Source organism: Gobio gobio, assembly GCF_949357685.1.
Source record: "Gobio gobio genome assembly, chromosome: 23".
Taxonomy (NCBI): domain Eukaryota; kingdom Metazoa; phylum Chordata; class Actinopteri; order Cypriniformes; family Gobionidae; genus Gobio; species Gobio gobio.
The window spans coordinates 27,784,551-27,805,532 of record NC_137119.1 but is presented as its reverse complement, the minus strand read 5'-3'; the positions used below and the strand labels follow the sequence as shown (position 1 = coordinate 27,805,532).

Genomic DNA, 20,982 nt, shown 5'->3' with positions numbered 1-20,982 from the left:
TCCATAATGAAATCAAAGCTTTGTTTCCTGCCTCGCATGATATTTTGAGCCTAATAGCCTCAGCGGGTGCGAGCATGGTGTCTCTGATTCGTTCGTTGGGGACAAAATGGCGACCTGGTAGGCTAGCAAATCCCCGTCTTCCATCAGCCTGCTTGTCCGTCAGCAGGGCATCAACGGCACCAAACTGCAACCCATCTCCCGGCCCATCAGCAGGTCTCACACGCCAGTGAATCCGAGCCTTTTGTTCCCACTTGGGCTGATAGGAATGAGGAGGTAGACCACGGAAAAGCAGAGCAATTTTCTGCTATTTAAGCTTGGAGAGATGGCGCTCCTTGGGAATCGTGTGTATGTGTGTGTGTGTGTGTGTAGAGGCGTTTGGAGAGGAAGGGAGTTTGTTTGGAGTCACTGGATGAGATTTTTTAGATTTAGGCATGCATGGAATTGGGGGTGAGATAATCGAGGATGTGAAATTGAAACCTGTCGACTAGCAATGCCGTCCTTTCCTTTAACACCACACACACACACACACACACACACACACACACACACACCTCAAACCCGTTTGCCTTTTCGGTTATATGTGACTGTCAATAGAAAACGCTTTATAACATCCACAAAACTATTTCAGTCTTTCTACTTCAAAATTTCATGTTTAATTAAATGTGATCTGCAATGGCAGAGTTAATTACCTTTAAAAATTAGAAGAAAAGGCAAACATATGCAGTGCCGTCTACCCTGTAGCCATGTCAACAAAGCCGCTAAAAGAAGCCCTTATGAAGTATGTCATGTTGTATTATTTTAATTACTGCATGTCCGTGTAATTTTGCTTAAACATGTTTTTTTTCTTTTACCCCAGGTTATAAAATGTATGAGTGCTCATTATTAATCTAATTTATTTGCTCGTCAAGCAAGCCATGTGACGACCGACTTCCTGCCTCAAATGACAATTGCAAACAGTAGTCTCCTTTTAAAGGTATAATCACCCATCTCTTCTAATTAGGAGAAGAATGTGCACTAGATACAAAGGGCTCTGTGAGGATGCAGCCCCGAGCAAGCGATAACTCCCGTGCCTCGCCGCAGCCTGATCTAGGATCGGCTTTAGGGAGGTGGTATCTGACATTAGATTAAGGGAGGTTATTTGTAGAGGGGGAGTTACTCAGGTTACATTCCTTTAAGGGAAGTGGCTGGCACCCTGTCTTCATTTCACAGGCTGGTAAAGTGAGCAAGGCCCTCTCATATTATTCACCGGGGCAGGCTGATCGAAGCTCGGCTCGATAGCACTAAACCAGCTCATGCTCCGAAGATTTGTCTTACAAAACCTTGAAAACTGCTCTGAACATCCATACATTGATTTTTGTTGGCGGGGATCTCCGGGGCTTTCATGTAGAGGCAGGATCCATGCAGGGATGAGGAGAGGGCTTCCCCCTTCGCCAGAGTGTGCCGGCAGAGCTGGGGGATTCCGTTTCAATAACCCGGCCGGAGGAATTAGAAACACACTGGGCTACTAGAGCCACAGCTCACTGTTATGCTAAAGCCTGCAAAACACACACTCCAACATCCTTACGTGCACTTTTATATCTAAATATAATATATAGAGTGCAACTGCTAAAGTAGCTTGCGAGAATGAAGAGAAAAAGAGAAAACAAACAACAAACTGTGATGTATACCCGCATTTGGACATGCAAGGCTTTCTGTTAACATCTAAGCAGATCTGTTTCCTTTGGAAGTCTTTTTCCACCTCAGAGTAAAAACAGTGTGGCTTAATGTCTCACAATGGGGCTTTCTATCTTTCTATCACAAAATGTCTTAACCTCATAATTGTGACTTTGTATATCATAATTAAACTGTATATCTCACCATTTGTATTTTTCTCAATGTCAATGTAACGTTAAAATTCACTATTATGTCCTAATATTTCACAATTGTGACTTTTCCCTCACAATTGCAACACAATTTTTTTTTTTTTTCTTATTTAAACTTTATCTCACAATTACCTGTACCTGTTTTATTTTATTTTTTTCTGAAGTGGAAACAGGCTTCCATAATTTCCTTCATTCTCCCTTGTTCTCTCTCTCTCTTTGTCTCATTCTTCCTCTCCTTCACTACTAATTCCTGTGCCTTTGATGTGATAAGGAAGTGTTAAATCAAAGTGAGGCCTAATTACATATCTTGGGACTGGCTGGTTGTAAGGCATTGTTCATACTGTTAGAAAGACGGGCGAGAGCGTGTGTAAAGGGAGGGCTCCACGTGTGTGTGCACGTCTCTGGCTGGCAGCTGCCACCATGCGTGCCACCTGCTATACATCTCTCCATTAGCATAATCACTCTCCGGCAAATGGCAATAATAGTGTCATGCACCTCGGTGTAATTGCCGCTGTCATAATATGTGCCTGATGATTGTGTTTCCTGACTCGACATGGAGGGAAGCAAAGATCTCTGGTGCCACATTCACACTGAAGTGCCTTTGATCTGAGGCCCAGGAAGGACATCCCTCTTTTTGTCGCTCAAAAGCACCTTGTCAGATGCAAATCAGAGGTAACCACGATGCACCGGTGCCTTTCGCTAATATCGCAGAAGGTTATGAGCTTTGATCACAGGGATTATAAGAACTGTAAACATGCACATGTTGGTGTCAAATTTCAATATATTTTTGCTTTATACACTATTAAGCATTACGTGCTTGCTTGTAATTTTCCAAGCAAAACTAGGAGACTAGAGACGAAAAGACCTTTAGGAAATTGCAGACTTTTCCGACACCAATGTTTTACATAATAAGTCCACTCGCATTTTCCTTTTAAGGGACAGCCAAGGCAAGCAAATGAATAGCTAATGATTGCATAGGCCAGGGGCGGTGATGTCCGAGCGTGAGTGACAGCCGGCGTAGCCATTGTGACGAGCTCAGACCCTAATTGGGCCGGAGTCTGTAGAAGAAGGAAAATGGAAGATTCTGGAAGGGGAGTGAACTGCGCAAACGGCAGACAAGCCAAACAGGAATTCTAATGGATTGCATGCTCTGCTTGCTGACACCTCATTGCACCTAACATCGCTATATTTTGCAAGGGTGGCAAAAATTATACATTTACTCAGATGACGCATGCATGTATTTTTCTCTCAGACGGTGCGGGTTGTGGTTAGCCACCCCATTGTTTGATGTATGGCAACGAAATCGGATGGTTGGCGTACGTGCGTGTTTGCATAAAAGCAATGGATGGTGGTACCATTTTCAACGTTTTGTTTCTTTTCATTATTCATATATCCTTTACCTTTTTGACATTCCGACATTCAAGGACGCAGCCTTGGTCTTCGAATGTGGATGATAAATTCTGAGCAATCCCTCCCCTAATCGTTCAGAGCAGGAGGAAAACACACAGCCTTTTTAAAGCATCTGTGTCTTAAACTGTCATTGATTAAATGTTAACTGATATACTCCAGTTGGCAATCTTGTTAGAGCTTCCAGTAGCCAAGATAGACAGTTTAGAGTCCCGGCTGATCAATATTACAGATAAAGATTTCATCCATCAATGAGCTCCCAAAACAAAAGGTGTCTGTTACCTGATTAGGCCGGCTAGAAAGTCTCTCCCCCTCCGGACTGCCGACGCAGCACGAGGAGTTCTATTCGATCGGCTACAAACATGGAGCCCATGTAATTACAGCTCCAAACAGTTCCGCAGATAACATGCCTTTGACTTAGCTCCGGATAAAGGTTAATCTCCCTCTGTCTGTCCGGCGAGATGGGTCTGGGCTTTATATATTTATTTAAGTCCTTCGCTAAGGCTAAGGCCAGGGCCAGGGGCTGTTACCGTGGTGCCTGGGAGGAAAGAGTTAGAACCTCCTGCATACCAATGCCAGCGCAAATGACCAAATCGATGGCGGAATGGCCACTGCTGTTTAAGAGTATCAATAAATGTTCCCTTATTTCCTCCTCAATGGCTAAGTGTTGTAGTTAAAAGTCCAACAGATGTCTTAATTGAAAGTTAATTTTAAATCAATGCAGAGAGTCATTTAAATATTGATCAGGCTCTTTTGACTCAAATTGTACACGGACCGTCCCAGCCCAACATAATTTGCCCATTGCTCCTTTATTTTAAAAACAACTTTGTTCCAATTGAATCAATAAGCCACAATTAGTATGTTGTGAAACTGCCATTGACACTTCCTAAAGGCCCACAGCGATTTCATTGTCTTTCCTGGCACAGATACAGCGTGTCCTTAATTACAAAGTATGTTTATGGTGTTTTAATTGTATTAGGTCACCGTAAAATCAAACAAAAGATCTCTCTAATGCAAGAACACATGAAAAACTTCATGTTTGAATGCCCTCCTGTCCTTTCATTATAGGTTCAAGGCCATTAAAGAGACTTATGGGCCCCCGAAAGCAGGGCATCTGCTGTACTTCTGATTTTCTCTGCATCAGACAAATGAAGGCAAGAACGACAGGCGCTGGAAGGGGGAAAAAATAGGGAGAGAGAGAGAGAACAGGGAACATTGTCAGAGGCCTCTGTCTATCAGGGTAATCTTATTTATTTAAAGCATATGTCTGCTGGTACTCCTTTGTCAGGGTCTATTAGGGGGCAGTGCAGCCCATATGACATTGTTTAGCAAGTAATGAAATGGACATTTTTTGCATGTTTTTATAGAGTTGGAAGGGAGCGCACGGACTCATTCATTTTCCTCGCTGGATGCCATTTCCTAGCCATCGCCACAGATCGAGCTTCGCAGCTATTGTCAGCCCCGTTTCCATTCAGAAATTTGACCGAGATTTTGTCTAATTAGATGTGGCCGCTGAGGTCTTCGTTTCTGTCCCAGTAAGAATTTGCAGAATGTTAACACGGCCACTGTAACCCGTAAATGGGGTCAGTGTTTTGATCGATCATTATAGCGTGCTTATGGAATTTGTTATTGTAGTCCGTTTTGGTACTTTCCAGTCAACGTTTTCCTTTTTGAAGGATGATGCAGCTCTCTGTGTATATTTGAAAAATCTGCATGCTCTCCAGACCCCCTTTTCAGCCGCCTGTGTCTCCTCTCGATGCGGTCAGGGGTTTGGCTGAGGCTTTTTGGGTTTCCAGAGCAGACCTGCACAGGGGTGACAGATAGGTCTTATTTGTCTGATAGAGTTGAGCAAGAAAATAGATCTAGAGCTGGTTACTTCATTAGGTTCTCTCATTGATTGAACCTCCTGCTGAAGTGATGCTGCAGCCTCCTCTGATAACTGCTGGTAATAGAACAAAATGAATTCTTATCACAGAGATTGGAAAGGCCATTAACCCTGGCCCCCAGTGCTTTTCAGACGTCACAGACAGGAAGCCGTGCGGTGCGCGGGAGGAAAAAAAACCGCCATGCTCCGTCTGAGCCGAGGTCATGTTGGCGGCCGTGTGTGAAATTTCCAGCCCCTTTGGCTCCTGTGTAGATGAAACGGCTACCCGGGCAGATGTTTATAATCATGTCTTGAATAAATATTGGATGGAGTATAATAAAAAGGAGAGAGAGAAAGGAGCGAGGAGGGAGGGGGGAGGAGAGCCAAACAAGGAGGAATCTTTTTATATTATTTTCAAATACTAAAGTAAGCCTGGCTGCAGTGCCTCCTTTCTCCGGATGCCTCAGGTGATCCGAATGGCACGGACACAAAAAGCCTTTTTGTGTACGATGCAGGTGTTTGGGGTTTGTCTGTGGAAACCTTTGAAGATACAAGATTTAATGCTAGTTATTTGGAACCATTAATATCCCTTATGCGGGTGAGCGCAGAAACAGAAGTCTGCAGAAATGAGGGGGAAATGTGTGTTGGTGCAGTAAAAGCAGAAGCTTTAATCTTCATCATGTTTATTCATTTGATGGAGGTGATTAATGGTTTGAAGTGCATCGTGCATCACAGAAGAGCTGGTAGCATAGGAAAACTTCCTTGGATGAAAGTAACTGACATCAACAAAAGACATTTTCTGATTGCTGATGCATAAGGTGTACTGCAGTAGAAGTGTGCTTGCCTTAGAGAAAGAGCAGCTTTCTTGTGTCTCCCAGCAGCAGCAGCAGCAGCAGCAGTGCCGTGAAGGGAAATGGGCCCGCTCTCCACGTGGATGTTTAGTATTTTAGACATGGTACATTAACAGCATCTGGTTAAGATCTAAATGCTTGTTAAATACACTGAAATTTGGAAAAAGAAGGGAGCAAAAATTTGGGTAGGGGGGGACGGTGGATCAACAAGTCAGTAAAGCTTATTATCCTGAAAGTATTACAACTGGCCCTTAACAAAGTAGTACAGGGTTTCGAGTTTCAAAGATTCCTTTAAAATGGAGCGGCTAAAATGAAAACCATGGGGGGAAAGAATGTGACATCATGAAAACCCTGGGCAGCTCAGAGCCAACCTGTGGTGTGCTGGGAAATTAGTGTTCCTTACACCTCAACAAGACCAGACAGTCCAGAAATCATAATTACAACCACATTGCATTTTCACAAATGCTGAGATCAGTTAAATTATAAGAAATGACAATCATGCAATTTTTTTAATAATAATTGTTATTATTTGTAATAATAGTAATATAAGAATAAAAATATAAGAAATTACAGTGATACAAAGAGCTATTTTTATTATTAATAATAATAGTTTAAAATGAATTGTGGTTCATTTTATTATTGTTCAATTAACAATGTAGAAAATCATAATTATCATAATATAATCATAATTATTGTTTAATTTGTATATACTGTATATGATTGATATTTTATATATTTGTACTGATTTCATTGTGAGCAAAAATGAAGTCTGGTTGTATTTCTTTTTAAATATTGCATTTTGAACAACGAGACCCGCCTAGCTTCAATAAGTTCTTTGTTATTCTTTTTTAAGAACCACAAACAAACAGTGAGTCTAAGGTGGAGGTGGGGGACACATTTTAATGAGTCATTTTTGGGGGTATCCACGGCTATGTACGGTAGGTGTCTCTTTTACTGGCCGGATAATGACCGCACTGAGGTGTTGTAGCCCCCAAGAGGAAAGCGAATGAGAAGCCTGCCCTCCTCGTCTGTCATTATGCTTTCTCTATACCGGACAGGCCCGGTGCTTTAATGAAAAGAAACTGTCTGTCGTCATATTTATACATTTCCATGGATGCCTCCACTTTTTTCATTTTTTTATAGGTATGGTAGTTGTGCAAAGGGAACTGGCGCATTTTGATGAGGCAAAAACACAGTATTGCTTTAATTGTGACGCCTTCTTGACCCCAGTCTCCCTCCAGCGTGCCGATCAACCCACATCAGAGCAGGTCTCACGGGAGGCTGGCGAACAGAGAACCGTCGATGATGTGTGGTTGATGTGTTTGCGGGTTTTGCTTGAAAGGGATGGCGGGGGCAGTAAAAGTTGTCTATGGCTCTGCTGTTTGCGATTAAGTTTGATGGGCAGAGAGTCTGCCGAACCCCCCTTGCACCCCTCCAATGCTGCTGACACGCTGCCTCTGTAAAGCATTCAGATTACTCAAACTGTTGCCAGGGTCAGGCGCGGGGCAGACACCGCTATGATGTATAGGAAAGCATGTCTGGGAGTTTCTCTCGCTCTTGAAATGCATACCAGAAAAACTGCAGAACACCCTGCTAAAAGACGAGGGAGAGAGAGAGAGAGGGAGAGAGAGAGAAGGACAGTGGAAGGAAAGAGAGAAAAAAAAATGCTGTCTGATGAGACCCAGATGATAGCAACCCATCCTTTTCTTCCCTTATTCCTTCTGTTACTACCTTCATAATTTGCCCTTTTCTTTTTCGTGACACTCCATGTTTTATTAATGCATTCCACGATCGCCTTAAAAATTTGATGCCCCCTCGAGGTAGAGACGCTCACTAGCACTTTGACACTTCATTTCCCAGCTAGGGGGACTGGGTCAGTAAATCTAGCCGACTGAAGAGAACGCCTCACGCTGAGGACGTGGAGGAGGAGAGGGGGCGATTGAAGGGGGAGGTGCCACAGCCTGGCCCCTGTACCCTTAGGGTGTGATATTGTGCTGTGGTGTTTGTGTATGAGCGTGTGTGTGTGTGTGTGTGTGTGTGTTTGTGTCTCTTTTATTAACCGACCTGAAATCTGGTCATGATCACAGACATCCAGCTGGTCCTAACCCCCATCTGCCTATTGAGGCAGTGCACTCTCTCTCTCTCTCTCTCTCTCTCTCTCTCTCTCTCTCTCTCTCTGATTAGCCCTCTGACACTGGCTTAAGCTCAACACTACCTCCGTCCAGAGCCCCTTTGCCCCCCAATACCGCCTTCCCCCACAACACTCACCCCCAGTCCTGCCTCAACTGCCTCTATGACAGGGAGGAAGTGAGGCATAGGTACACGTTGTATGTAATGTACATATTGTATGCAATGAAATTGAAAAAATTGAAGTGTAGCTTAACATTTAAAAGACATTTAAGACATTGCGTTATTGTGGCAGACAAAACATTGAATTGACTAGAGGCTTTAGAAATCAATGTATTGTTTGTTTCATGTCATTGAAGCCTATAACTGGCTTACACATTTATATGGGACATACACATTTCTTTATACATTTATTTATATGACTATGCAGAAAAGTGTGTGTAAATATTTATATTTAAAATAAATATTGATCAATTATTATATTATTAATTATTATAATTTTAGTTTTTTATTTTTATTTTACTTTTTTTTTTTTAAATCTGTATCTTAATGGAAAAGACACCACAGCTTTTTGTTTCCTTAAGCACAAACGCTGCAATTTGTGTCATTTATTTTTGTAGAAATGCGGCATGTACATCTAAAGATACCCCCCAGCTGTCTTACATACACACACATGGTGTGCACACAAACACACACAGAGTGCCTTTGTTGGAGGATGTATTAGAGCACACCGTCACCGCATGTGCGCCAAAATAGCAATTTTTGCAGCCGGCTGCCAGCAGTGACAGGAGATATTTCATCCTGTTGTCAGAATATTATTAATAAAACATCAGGACTAGAGTGCAGCACAATTTTTCCTTTCAATCACTCCCAGCATCTGCCATGAAAATTTCATGCTGTATATAATTTCCACTTAATGTATTGCACTTAAAACGTCGGTGCCAGCACCGTGTGGGGAGTTTTAAAGGGTTAATTATATCATGTATCTGCAGTCGGGCCCCTCTGCTTACCAAACAATGACTTGAGTGATTGTATGCAAATATACCGATGACCTTTTTGCCTCCCCGTGGTCAATTTATATGGTTATTAAGGTTTTATAAAATGGATGAGCGCAGCACTTTGAACGCCATTTTCCTGCCTCATGTTGTCCTAATTTATTTCATTTCTCGCGGGGTCTTCCAAAATATGTTTATTTCTCCCCCTCGCTCTCGCTTTCTGTCTCTCTCTCTCTTTCTTTCTTCCCCCGTCGTGTGCCGTGTGATGGAAGCTGCATGGGGTGGAGGGGGAAAGACAGGAGTGGTTATCTGGCATTACTCAGCCTGCTAAAAATTCATTAAAATGTGACATCAGCGCAGTGAGAGACAAATGCTCTCTGGATGAAAGGGAACAGTAGGCCTTTCAGGGATTAGAGGCGCACGGCCTCGACCTATCACCTAACAGCATAAACAGATTAATCCACTGGCAGTGCTGCAAAGATACACAGAATTATTAAACACGAGGGGGGGAGGAGGGGGTAGATGAGCCTACAGAAAAATTTCCATGTAATCTGCCCAGTGCTAACAATCTGGAGAGGTGTGTGAAGAACATTCATATTTCAGTGTCCAAGACTTAATGAAACCAGACGGACCAGTGTCTTGTGGTATTTTTTGTGCATGTACACACACACACACACACACACACACACACATACATGGAAGTGTTTGGTGTGTTCAGATACGATTCAAAAGCAGTCACCGTAACCTCTAGTGGGTAACCAAGTGCCCTTCCTGTGTTCAATTGTAGAGGAACCAGGTGAAGACAGCGAGGAATCCCCACGAGCCTCCTCATTGGCCGCGGCCGAGGACAAAGACTCGAGCAAGAGGAACGCCATAGAAGGCAAGACAACAGAGAAGGACTCCAGTAAGACCTTTAGTTTTGGTCTTTTTTTCTTCTTCCCTGGTACCCTCTCTTCAGTGTCACTTAGTCACTAACACACACTGCTCCTACCTGTTTTGCTCCACTGTTCTCTTCCAACGGGGCTTTTCCTGCTAATAACAGCTGCATGTGTGGGTTGCATGTGAATGCTATCAGTAGCCTCCCGCTGACCCATTTTAATCATAGCCATCTGATGGCAGAGATGTGGATAAAGGCAAAGAATATTCCACAGTGACCACAAGATTATTTTTTTTAATCAAATCAGTTTGTACGCTTGTAATTTTTAAGCGCCTTTCATTAATCTTTGCTGTTCTTGCGATTCCTCTGATGACATATTAATTTTGTATAAGCATAGGATTAGATAGTGCTCAAGTGTATAGTTTTGTAACCCTTTTTCCTTTTCTTTTTTTTTAATTCAAGCAACTCACCACCTTTTAGAGCTCATTGTCCTCGAACCGCAGATCTGCGTACACGTCTGACTGGTAGCACATTAGCAAAGGCAACAATCTTTACAAAACAGTGTTGTGTTGAGATCAGGAAACATCCCCTGGAGCTAGCATCTGGCATCACTACCTAAGGCTCTTGTTATATTTGATTTGCCAAATAAGAATTCATATGTGCTTTTCTTATGTATGAGATGGAAATATATGGTCGAAATGAATATTACATTAGGCGTCTTTTCATGCACACCATACCTAGCTACATAATGTTGGGTTCAATGGAGCAGAGGAAATGCTGAAACAGGACAGAGCCTATTAGTTTAGCCAGTCGTTTATCTTTTATCCATATAGCCATGACAGGCTTGTCTGAGGCAGTTCGTACTCAATGCATTTACATGACCTATTACATGCGGCGTCATTTAACACTGCGGTTGAAATGCAGGTCCCATTTAAACTAGCGTTCTTAAACCTTAATGTGAGTATATGCTTGCAAACTTTTGCATTGCGACAATTTCTCTTTTTTTAAGGCTGCAATATTTCAATTGAAATGAGAAAATATCTGTTCCCAAAATGGCTGTTGTTTTGATTCCTTTTTTTAATCCATTATTTTGAGGAGCAGTCAGAATGAGTTTTAGGGGTTGCTTTGTTGAACCCATATGTTAAATGTTTTTTTTTTTTTGTCTAAAGGAATAAATCCCTAATGTGGGTTGGAATATAAAACACCAGGCTCTTGCATATTAAAGATTATACGTAGAGATATTATTATTCACAATGTTCATCTTCATAGGCAGCATCTCTCAAAACAGCCCATTTACTTTTTCATTTTAATCTAGTGTCACTGTGGATTAATTATAATCCAAATTGCATTTTCCATGCAAATGTCTTAATCTGGATCAACTCCAGATTACTTTGTGCTCTGTTTAGATGTAGCATGGAAGCATGTCAATGTGTTGGCTTTAGGGTAAAGGGATAATTCAGCAAACACAAGCAAAGAGGAAAATTAGCTGTCATTATTGCTAAGAACATTTTCTGCATACCTGCTGTAAATTAGCAGGGAAATTAAATATTGTTTTCAAATCAGCTGCTTATGAAATTTAAAATAATGCAGCTGAATTAAATAAAATGCAAGACAGATCAAATTCTGCATATTTACCATTAGCATTTGCATGTTTCCAGCTCTGAAATGAGCATTTATTTAATTTCTGTCTTCCTAGATATTAGATTAAAATAAATTAAAAGTATTTGCATATTTCATTGAAGCCCTACAGCTATGATTTCTGTTGCTGACTAAATCAATTCAGAGAGTCCTGTAGGATTTGCCAAATATGACATCCGTCGGTTTACGCTTCGTCTGAAGTGCGATGGTAAAACTGATGGACTCGGATGCGTGTTTTTTTGTTGTTGTTGTTGTTTTTTGCGAGAGCAAAGAGAAAGCAGGGCTGCACTGTCCAAACTGAGAATTTAGAGTGTGCTATTCAAATGTTATCTGCTGAACTGTAGGTCACACTAATGCGTAACCTTAACCTCTTGTCCTTGTAAATCACTGAAGTTCTCTGAGCGTCCCAGGGTCCTGCTTTATTTATTGCCCTGTCACCTCAGCCAGACTGGCTGGACTGAAGACCAGTAAATTGAATAGTAAATTTATGACTCCTTTATCAAGCAATATCTGTGTAATTGGCGTTTGCAGGGGAAAGAAATGTTTAAATAAAATAGCTTGTCAAACAAACGCACTGTACTATTTTGCATAGATTTCAAAGCGAGGGCGTTCTACTCCAGTTTTTGTTTGTGTAAAATTTTATTCATGTTAGATGGTGTTATGAGATTCGAAATTAAACGCTGAAAATTAACAGGACTTTTCACTCAGCGAGGAAGACCAGATAGATCACATTAGCGAGAAATCTGGTGTTTCTTCTTTTGGTTGTTTCTCTTCTTCAAACAGACATCGCGTAGGTTGCATGATTTTTAAAAATCCCATTGACAGTTGTAAATAAAGATGGGTGTCCTGTCTACGGCTGTGGTCCATGTAATGCAAACAGCTTGACTATCATAAATCACAGTTTGATTTATCTAATCAAGCTAGGTCCTGCTTCTCAAAGACATTTGTCATTCGGATGTGAAGGGGGGCTGTGGTGTCACAATTATTTTCTCTATTGCTTCATTGCACTGTGTGTGTGTGTGTGTGTGTGTGTGTGTGTGTGTGTGTGTGTGTGTGTGTGTGTGTGTGTGTGTGTGTGTGTGTGTGTGTGTGTGTGTGTGTGTGTGTGTGTGTGTGTGTGTGTGTGTGTGTGTGTGTGTGTGTGTGTGTGTGTGTGTGTGTGTGTGTGTATGTAGACAAAGAAAAAGGGCATTCTCATTTAGTGTACAGACTACACAAAGAGCCTAGCCATTGAGTCCCGACACATTTGTAAATGAACATAAAGACAATTGTGTAGTTATACATATATACTGTATATGTACATATGTATGTATATTTATACCTGGTTCTGGTAATTTAGCTGACAGTTCAGCAAAGCCTTATGCACAACAGAAATGGAGCATGTATTAAATGCTGCAATGGCTTTTCTTACTATTTCTTTCCTCATTTTCTCTCCGTTTCATTTCTGACAGCCTAGTGTGTCTATCTGCAATGCACTTTAAATGTTTATGAAAGCAGAGTGTTGATTAAGAAAATAAATCATATAGATGGATCCTCATGTAGAGCAGATTAGCCCCCAGACCATACATTTACATTCAATATGATGGCAATCAATGGAAGGGGCCTCATTGCATTTTGAAATGCATTTGCACCCAGTTGTCCAGGAGTCACCTCCTCACCCGGGAAATAATTTAGTTGCAGATTGACTGGAAGATGGTGAAAATTGAAAGTTAAAATTAGAAATCCTCGTAATAAACAGAAGGGGGAGAAAAAAGGTCAGATGATGCGTTACAGCAATGAGATTGGGGAGCCTCGCAAATGAGGTTTTCTGTTTGTCATGAAATGTATGTGACAACCCCCCCCCAATCCCCCCCGCCCCAGTGCAGCAGGGATATCAAGGCCAGGAGAGAAAAAAAGATTACCTAGCTATTTGAGACTGCAGAACATACTCTTGATACTCTTGGAAATTTGTATTGCGCCCTTGTGGTTTTTCCCCCCTCTTGTGTCACTTTCTTTGGCAGGCTAATATGTCAGGCTCCTGATATGTAAGACCACAATAAAATAAGCAGAATGCTTTGTAATGCCAAGAATTAAAATGCATGAACACGCAGCAGATATTGAAATATACTTAAATAAATACAGAGCAGAAAAGATACTCTTTCCCTTTTTTACCATCCATTTTCGATGACTGCTTTGCTAAGCTTTGATTCATAAAAGTAATACACACATTTAGCCTAGAGTGACCAGATTAGAGTGAAGAACAGCGAGCAGGCCTTTCTTTGTTCACTGCATATGCAGAGAGAGGATAAATTGCATTGACTGAGGAGGCTGGGACACTGTCTGTATCTGAGGATACAGGGGTAATGAAAGATTTATCACTCTGCGCAGCATACTCTAAATACAACTGGGGGCTGATTTGCTGAATTGAGCTCAGCTAAAATGGAAATAACATGGCAACCCCCTCTAATACAGAGTGTGAGGCATGGATATTCAGGGGGATGCTTGGATTTGGCTGTCTATATCCCCCAAATGAACGGCATAATGGTACCCTGACCTGCAATGCAATAACAATGAATTCGAACCTCTATTTATTTGTGAATATCTTCATTCGGTTGCTTTTGTGAATATAGATTTTCCCTGGATCCTCTAGTATTCTTGCTCAAAATCAATACACAATTTGTCTGTGGTGTAATTCAATTTAAATGCTTTTTGATTTTTTTTTCTTCTTATTAATAAAATAATCTGAGTCTCACATAATGCGAGTCGCCCAATAACCTTTTATCAGATCTACATTCCTAACAATAAGCTTATGTTACCCAAATGTGGCATCTTATTAAAGTAAGGGTCATTGTAACTCTGTCAGGAGATTTTTAGCATCAGGAGTCCAGAATAAGCTTGTGACAGAAGATATCCTATCTGTTTATTCGCAGGAATTAATACACTGGCTAAAGAAACCCTGGGGACTGCTACAGCAGGGAAGCGGTCGCTTCAGCAGGAGAAAGAAAATGACACTCCAACCAAGAGGGCTAAATCAGCTGAAGAGAAGACGCTGTCCAATGAGCAGGTTAGTTACTCTGATCTGTTTGCAAAAATGGGGCGTAATAACAAGACTGAGCCATCTTTGTGTATAAATTGAATTCCTGGATTAGATTATATTCATTCACTTCTAAATATTTATATGCTAAGCTTTGCTTATATATATATTAAAAAGCATTACCCTGTCTGAGTGGGACAGGACTTGCTGTAAGGGCTACATTAAAACAGGTAGTGAGAAGTTGCAGTTTAAACGTACTTCATTTAATGAGAACCAGACATAGTCTGAAATGGTTCATGTCAACATCCTTTGTAATCTTCTGATTAGAAATTCCAGAAATTCATGTTTGTTCATTTACTTACTTACTTGATTAGTTTTTTTAATTTAAGTTACGTGAAATGAAAACTTCAGTGAATTAGAGGAAATTTCATTTTATAGACATTTGGAGTACTTTTTTTATTTATTTGATTTTCTTAAGGCATGTTGCAGCATCACTCATATGTAGTCATTCGAAGAAGTGCTTTCATATATGTCAATGCTTTGATAAACTTTGTTTTTTCAGGTGCAGCAGTGCCCATACTGTAATTACAGTAACAAGGATGCAAACCGTTTACAGCTGCACATCATGTCTCAGCATTCCATGCAGCCAGTCATCAGCTGCCCCTTGTGTCAGGATGTCCTCAGCAACAAGATTCACTTGCAGCTGCATCTCACCCACCTCCATAGCGTGGCTCCAGACTGTGTGGAGAAGTTACTAATGACAGTATGTGCAGCATTCATATATTTCTTTTAAATCCAAAAAAGAAAGAAATACTGAAGCTGTCAGCCTTACTATCTAGATCATACTCTGGCAGTGTTGGCAGGGAATAACTTGAATAAGCATTTCCCAGGCCTAGCATATTCTCTAAAGAATATGTTATGAACTGGAAAATTCTTCTCTTATAAAATCACAAAACAGCAGATTTTAAAAAGATCTTTTGGAAGTCTGTATCTCCATGTGTTTTCAAGCTCAACATTTTTAATAAATGTATTATTTATAAATGTATTATTTATGTTTATTGTTTATCTTATGTTTATTTGATTCGGTTAAGGCACTGATATAATATTATTTATGTATATTCTTTCTTCAGGTTGCAGGTCCAGACGTTACAGTGCCCAATTCCTTGCTGTCTGTATCATTACAAGACAAAGTCCCATCTTTGATGGATTCTTCAGCTGTTATCCCTGAGGGATCAGGAAAACCCATGGGTAAGCACATTTATGCAGGCACAGTGTCATCTGAAATGTATGAACCACATTACAGAGGATTCCTTAGAAAAGTCATAACAATAAACCATTAAAATGAAAATCCTTTGGAAGAATTCTGAAAACTTTCTTTTTTCTAAATTCCAACAGGAAACAGCTCTAAGGATTTGAAAAGCAGCACAGACCAAGACAAAAGTGAGGTTGAACTTTCCAATGAGGAACTCAAACCACCAAAAGAGGCTGCTGAGGCCCCTGACTGGAAGAAAGCGAGTGGGCAGGACAGGAAGAGCCCAGACTCCCTGCAGGAGCATCTTGGTGATCTTCAGAAGCGCCAGCAGCTCTCAGTCTCTGATCGCCATGTCTACAAATACCGCTGCAACCATTGCAGTCTGGCTTTCAAGACTATGCAGAAGCTTGAAATACATTCCCAGTACCACGCCATCCGTGCAGCCACCATGTGCAGTCTGTGCCAGCGCAGCTTCAGGACATTCCTTGCTCTTCGAAAGCATTTGGAGACTGGTCACCCTGAGCTGAGTGAAGCTGAAGTGCAGCAACTCTGTGGGAACCTGCCCCTAAATGGTGACATAGCTGAGAGTGAGATGCGGGCTCTGGAAGAGGCACAAGCCTTTGAGCATGAGCTAGACAAAGATGAGGAACTTGACCAAGAAGGGAAGGCCAGTCCGACTGGAAGTGACAGCAGCTCCTTGCTTGATGATATGGGCTCAGAGCCAAAGCGGACCTTGCCTTTTAGGAAAGGTCCAAATTTCACCATGGAAAAATTTCTAGACCCCTCTCGTCCATACAAATGCACAGTATGCAAAGAGTCTTTCACCCAAAAGAACATTCTCCTTGTTCACTACAATTCTGTCTCACATTTGCATAAGCTAAAGAAAGTTATCCAAGAGGCCTCAAGCCCAGTTCCCCAGGAGACCAGCAACAATGTTGACAACAAACCATATAAATGCAATATCTGTAACGTTGCTTATAGCCAAAGCTCAACCCTGGAGATTCACATGAGGTCTGTACTTCATCAGACAAAAGCACGAACCGCCAAAATGGAGACTAGTACCAGTACTGGGGGTGGAAGCAGCGGAAGTACATCATCTAAAAGCCCTGTTCCCCTTAATCAGGGAAACACTGATTCTGCAAGTACACCAGTATCCTCTAACAAAGAAAACACTGTAGATGCCAAAGAAGTTACCATGAAACAAACTACTGATCACATCTCTGTGCAAACCACCCACCCACCATCCCAGTCACCAGCACAGCTTCAGATGCAACTGCAGCATGAGCTCCAGCAGCAAGCTGCATTCTTTCAGCCACAGTTTCTGAACCCAGCTTTCTTCCCGCACTTCCCAATGACACCAGAAGCTCTACTGCAATTCCAGCAGCCCCAGTTCCTCTTCCCATTCTACATCCCTGGTGCTGAATTTAACATCAGCCCTGAGCTTGCATTGCATTCAGCTGCGTTTGGGATGCCCGGTATGACTGGATCATTCCTAGAAGATCTGAAGCAGCAGATGCAGCAACAACATCAGCTGGGCCAACAACAACAGCTTCAGCTTTCTCAGCAGCAAGCTCAGCAGCAGGCCTCCCAGTCTCAAATGCAGCAGCAGAGAGCACAGCAGCAGAGCCACAAGCCTAAAACTGAGTCCAACCACATTCCTCTGTCTGAGATTCAAATGTCCAGAGATGCTGAAGAGCACCTAGAAAAGCAGGAGAGCAAAGCAAGGCATGACATAGCTAATGATATTGACAGTGGAAAAGATACAAAAGATTCCAGAAGGCCTAAATTTTCAGAACCTCTTATTCCTCCGCCACGCATCATCTCAGGTGCTAGAGGTAATGCTGCTAAAGCATTACTAGAGAACTTTGGCTTTGAATTGGTTATTCAGTACAATGAGAATAGACAGAAAAGCCAGAAAAAGAACAGAGAGGAAGAGTTGACTGACAAACTGGAGTGTGGGCTTTGTGGAAAGTTCTTCTCCAACATGCTAATTCTCAAAAGCCATCAGGAACATGTGCACGGGCAGTTCTTTCCATATGTGGAGCTGGAGAAGTTTGCACAGCAGTACAGGGAGGCATATGACAAGCTATACCCCATAAACCCAGCATCTCCAGAAACTCCCCCACCACCTCCCCCTCCACCACCTCCTCCACCTCCTGCCCCAGTGACTGCTCTGCCTGCCACTACATCTGTAGGAAAATCACAGACACCATCTCCATCACCTCTACAAACTCCTCAGCAAGCACCACCTCCTCCTCCACCACCAACTGCATCCCCCCAAGTGCAGCTCCCTGTTTCTCTTGACTTGCCAATTTTCCCACCACTGATGATGCAATCAGTGCAGCACCCTGGGCTACCCCCACAGCTTGCACTGCAGCTTCCAACAATGGACTCTCTATCTTCTGACCTCACACAGTTATGTCAACAACAACTGGGACTGGATCCAAACTTCCTGCGGCAGTCTCAGTTTAAGCGTCCTCGCACCAGAATCACAGACGATCAGCTAAAAATTCTCCGTGCTCATTTTGACATCAATAATTCTCCCAACGAAGAACAGATTCAAGAAATGGCAGACAAATCTGGCCTTCCACAGAAAGTCATAAAGCACTGGTTCCGCAATACACTCTTCAAAGAACGTCAAAGAAGCAAAGATTCCCCTTACAATTTCAACATTCCACCCATGACTACACTGGAAGACATCAGACTTGAATCCCAAGTGAACATGCTGGAGTACTACAGAACTGATGCTACGGCAAACAAAAGGTCATCAAGAACACGTTTCACAGATTATCAACTGCGAGTACTCCAAGATTTCTTTGATACCAATGCTTACCCCAAGGATGATGAAATTGAGCAGCTCTCCACTGTGCTCAACCTGCCAACACGAGTGATTGTGGTGTGGTTCCAAAATGCCCGTCAGAAGGCCCGCAAGAGTTATGAGAACCAAGCAGATGCAAAAGACAGCGAAAAGAAAGAATTAACAAATGAACGATACATCAGGACCAACAACATGCAGTATCAATGTAAGAAATGCAGTGTTATTTTCCCCCGAATTTTTGACCTCATTACTCACCAGAAGAAGCTTTGCTACAAAGATGAGGATGATGAAGCTGGAGATGAAACCCACTCAGAAGAATTTGTAGAGATTAATGAGATGAGTTCAGCAAAGCCAGCAGAGCCAGCAAAACCCTCTCTTGTAACAGCAAGCAGCTCTGGTTCCAGCTCTCCCTTAATGCCTTCACCCCGACCTGATGTAGGGAAAACCTCACCCAAACCTGAGCCCTTCCATGAAAAAACTAAATTGGGAGAGATTGCCCTTTTACAAACAACCAAGAACCTAAACGAGTTAAAAACTTCCAAAGCGTCAACCCCACAGCCTCCACCACAAAAAGTATCTCAACAACAAATGTCAAGACCCCATTCCCAGCCCCAGCCTACAGCTGTCCCGTCAAGTCCTCTTTCAATTGCACTGTCTTCTCTTAACAATAGCCTACCACCACAAATGTTACAGTACCACTGCGATCAATGCAAAATTGCTTTCCCATCGTTAGAGCTGTGGCAGGAGCATCAGCACATGCATTTTCTGGCTGCCCAAAACCAATTTCTACACTCACAGTTTTTAGAAAGGCCACTGGATATGCCCTATATGATCTTTGATCCAAATAGCCCTCTTATGACTGGTCAGCTTCTCTCTGGAGCCCTATCCCAGATGCCAACTCCAAGCAACTCTGGCCTTGCTGTGAACTCTAACTCCATGAAACGTAAATTAGATGAAAAAGAGGATGGATCTCATGAAAAAGATAACAGTGCAGAAGATCATCACAGAGATAAACGTCTTAGGACTACCATTACTCCAGAGCAACTTGAGATCCTGTATGATAAATACTTGCTTGATTCAAACCCAACAAGAAAGATGTTAGATCACATTGCTCGTGAAGTTGGCCTGAAGAAAAGAGTTGTCCAAGTATGGTTTCAGAACACCCGAGCCAGAGAGAGGAAAGGACAATTTAGAGCACTTGGGCCCTCCCAAACTCACAAAAAGTGTCCATTCTGCAGGGCATTGTTCAAGGCCAAGTCAGCTCTTGATAGTCACATTCGCTCAAGACACTGGCATGAGGCAAAACAGGCAGGCTTTAGTTTGCCCCCAAGTCCAATGATGCCTCAAGATGACGGAGGTCAAAGTCCCAATAAGTACAATTTTGTTGACTACCTACAAATGCCCACAAAGACTGAGATGAATGAAAGTGAGCCTCCAACTGCCTCTTCCACTCCATTTAGACCTTCCGAGATGCCACTAAAAACCTTATTGAGCTTATCATCTGTTAAAGCAGAACATAGTGATGAACTTGAGGGGCTTAACATGAGCTCTGCAGAAGCCTCTTTTGATAACAAAATTGACTTTGATGAGACCTCCTCAATTAACACAGCTTTGAGTGATGCTACAACTGGAGATGAGACCAATAATGAGGTTGAGAATTTTACAATGAATGGAAATGAGAGAATGATTGAGAACAAAATGAATCAAGCACAAACCTCTGATATAAGTGAGGATAGATTCCCTTTCAACATGGTCAGCCCAGCATTAAGTTTCTCTGGCAAAGACAGCGACTACTACAATTCCAGAGATGACGACCTAGATGATTATGCTGACAGGAGCGAGACCTCAAGTTTGGCTGATCCAAGTTCACCCAGTCCATTTGGAGGTTCTAATCCCTTCAAGTCTGCAAAAGGTGAGAGACTAGGCCACAAACGTTTTAGAACCCAAATGAGCAACCTACAGCTTAAAGTCCTAAAGGCTTGCTTCAGTGATTATCGCACACCTACTATGCAAGAGTGTGAAATGCTGGGCAATGAAATAGGACTCCCTAAACGTGTTGTGCAAGTTTGGTTCCAAAATGCCCGTGCAAAAGAAAAGAAGTTCAAAATAAACATTGGAAAGCCATTCATGATAAGCCAAGGCTCCCCAGATGGGCCGAGGCCTGAGTGTATGTTATGCGGCGTGAAGTATACAGCCAGACTTTCAATTCGTGATCATATCTTCTCAAGGCAGCACATTGCAAAAGTGCAGGAAACCCTGGGCAACCAGGTTGATCGAG

At 42.2% G+C, this 20,982-nt stretch overlaps 1 protein-coding gene across 1 annotated transcript in view; it reads left to right on the top strand.

Moving 5' to 3' along the window:
- Positions 1-20,982, top strand: part of zfhx4 (zinc finger homeobox 4) — a 71,475-nt gene that overhangs the window by 45,518 nt on the left and 4,975 nt on the right. The window contains exons 5-9 of the mRNA XM_079806619.1: positions 9,894-10,010; positions 14,531-14,664; positions 15,197-15,397; positions 15,765-15,882; positions 16,030-20,982. The exon at positions 16,030-20,982 is cut by the window's right edge and continues 243 nt beyond it. Of these exons, the coding sequence (XP_079662745.1) occupies positions 9,894-10,010; positions 14,531-14,664; positions 15,197-15,397; positions 15,765-15,882; positions 16,030-20,982 (5,523 nt within the window). The remainder of the gene's footprint in view (positions 1-9,893; positions 10,011-14,530; positions 14,665-15,196; positions 15,398-15,764; positions 15,883-16,029) is intronic.